General features: G+C 38.2%; 1 protein-coding gene across 1 annotated transcript in view; it reads right to left on the minus strand.

The window, feature by feature from the left end:
* LOC107700305 (lipopolysaccharide-responsive and beige-like anchor protein) overlaps positions 1–2142 on the minus strand; it is a 251983-nt gene that overhangs the window by 192310 nt on the left and 57531 nt on the right. Inside the window, exon 9 of the mRNA XM_016501927.1 lies at positions 1159–1356. Coding sequence (XP_016357413.1) covers positions 1159–1356 — 198 coding nt within the window. The remainder of the gene's footprint in view (positions 1–1158; positions 1357–2142) is intronic.

A 2142-nucleotide genomic window follows, 5' to 3' on the forward strand; every position in this document is an offset into this window, starting at 1 on the left:
ACAGCTGTGAGTCCTTAGGTGCCTCTAATCAGACTAGTGCTCCATAAACTCATTGTCAGAGAGAACTACTTCATCTGTTCAGCATGTGAAGATGCCATCAGAACTGAAGAAGCCTTTATTAACTGAAAAAAAAAATCAGAGAATCAAGCTAAATTATTGTTCCTATAGGTCACTTTATAGAATATATCCTATAATCCAGTTATCAAGTCCAGGGCTTGCCAAGAACACATTTTCAGTTAAAAATGTTTTTGCCAACACAATATTAATAATTCAAGTAATGATAATAATAATTTCTTAGGTTTTAATTAGCAATACATTAATAAAAACGAATTTGCTGTTAAACAACTGTGCACTGGGAATAAAATATTTAACTTCAAACACCATAGTGTATCAGAAGTCATTCTTGCAATTTCGACAAAACCTCATTTATGTTATCCTGTTAGATAACTTTATCTTGATGACATACTTAAATTAGAGGAATTTGAATGTATCACACAAAACCAAATGTTTATGCTTGCAAGGCATTGAAACACATGGAACAAGGCTAACATATGCAAGCCATAGAGACACTTTGGTAACACTTTATTTGAAGGTGTCCTTGTTACACGTTACATGTACTTACTATTATAATAACAATTAATTATGCATAATTACATGCAAGTAACCCTAAGCCAAACCCTAATCCTAACCCTAACCATATAGTAAGTACATGTAGTTAATTAATATTACTCAGTACTTAAATGTATAATTACACTGTAACAAAGACAACTTCAAATAAAGTGTAACCGACACTTCTATCAACTGGCCCAAAACATTCTCACACTGGCACGGGCCATCAGGCTGTCTTTATTGTTGAGCTCTGGAGTCAAAAATTTATATTTAATAAATAAATGAATGTTAAAAAGCTTATAGACTCCCTTGATAACACTGTGGACCAGATTAGATTAAGTGCTTTTAGAACTCATGAAGTGCTGGATGCAGCACAGGTGTGGGCCGTATTTTGCTGAGCGAGATGACAAAAATGCTCATATTGTTAATTATGTTAACGAATGGTGATGAGCTAGTTTCATTCACCCACAGAGAGCAGTCCACCTGGCAGGGCAGCTGTGCTGGGATGGTGAACCAGGTGTGATGAAGAGACAAAGAGGAAGAGCATACCTGCAGCATGAGGGCGTGTGGTGAGTGCACAAAGATGGAAGCATTGTCCTTGGGAGAGGACTCCAGACACAGCTGAGCGTCAGTGGCTCGAGGATTATAGGTGAAGGCGATACTGGCAGACAGCTTTCCATCATACAGCAGCATCTTATGATGTTCTGCAAACAGCAGGTCACTCTCTGCCTTGTGCTTAAAAGTGCCCTGGATCAATCAGAGGGAGAGAGATGCGGAGTAGAGCTATGCTGCACATTCTCATGTGTGTGTGAAAAGCATGAACTTAAATCTGATTAATCAGAGCACTTGATAAAAGCATAAGTGTTTAAGTGCAATATACAGATTGATGATGTGAATGATAAAGATGCCTGATGGGTTCCAGCCAATTATCATATCACTGAAGAGCAATGATTGTTGGTTCAACTGACATTTAGTATTCGTTTAGTATACTACATTCATTTTAGTATCCATTTAGTATACTATATGAAGTGTTCATTTGCAAAAACCAATAAACGGCACTTAAAAAAAATGAGCTGATTACCGTGCATTATTCTCCACATATAGCGTGATCTGAACCCTAAACACGTTTTGTCAAAAAAGCCGGTTTTGTCCACTTTCAAGGCATCGCGAGGTCACGTTTTACTGCAGAAGCCGACAAGCGCCCTTGTTGTTTTTGAACAGAAGCCGATAAGTCCTTTTTAGCGAATCAGCGCGCTGTATTCAGGTCAGGTGACAAGGCTACTTTCACTTTGAAAAGACGTGCTACCTGAGTGGAGTTTCGTCAAAGCTGACTAAAAGTGATCGAGGATGGATCATTTCGACGAACTTGATGAACCTGTGATATCTTCTTCAGGGCGAAAAAGGAAAATAAACGCTGAAACGTTTTCACGGAAGCTTGCAAAAGCAGCACGTTACAATGGTGAGAGAAAAGCTCTGTGTATTGCGTTTAATCACATCCATACAGTTTATGATCACAACAACAACAACGTTTGT

Source organism: Sinocyclocheilus anshuiensis, unplaced genomic scaffold, assembly GCF_001515605.1.
Source record: "Sinocyclocheilus anshuiensis isolate Anshui unplaced genomic scaffold, SAMN03320099.WGS_v1.1 scaffold326, whole genome shotgun sequence".
NCBI lineage: Eukaryota > Metazoa > Chordata > Actinopteri > Cypriniformes > Cyprinidae > Sinocyclocheilus > Sinocyclocheilus anshuiensis.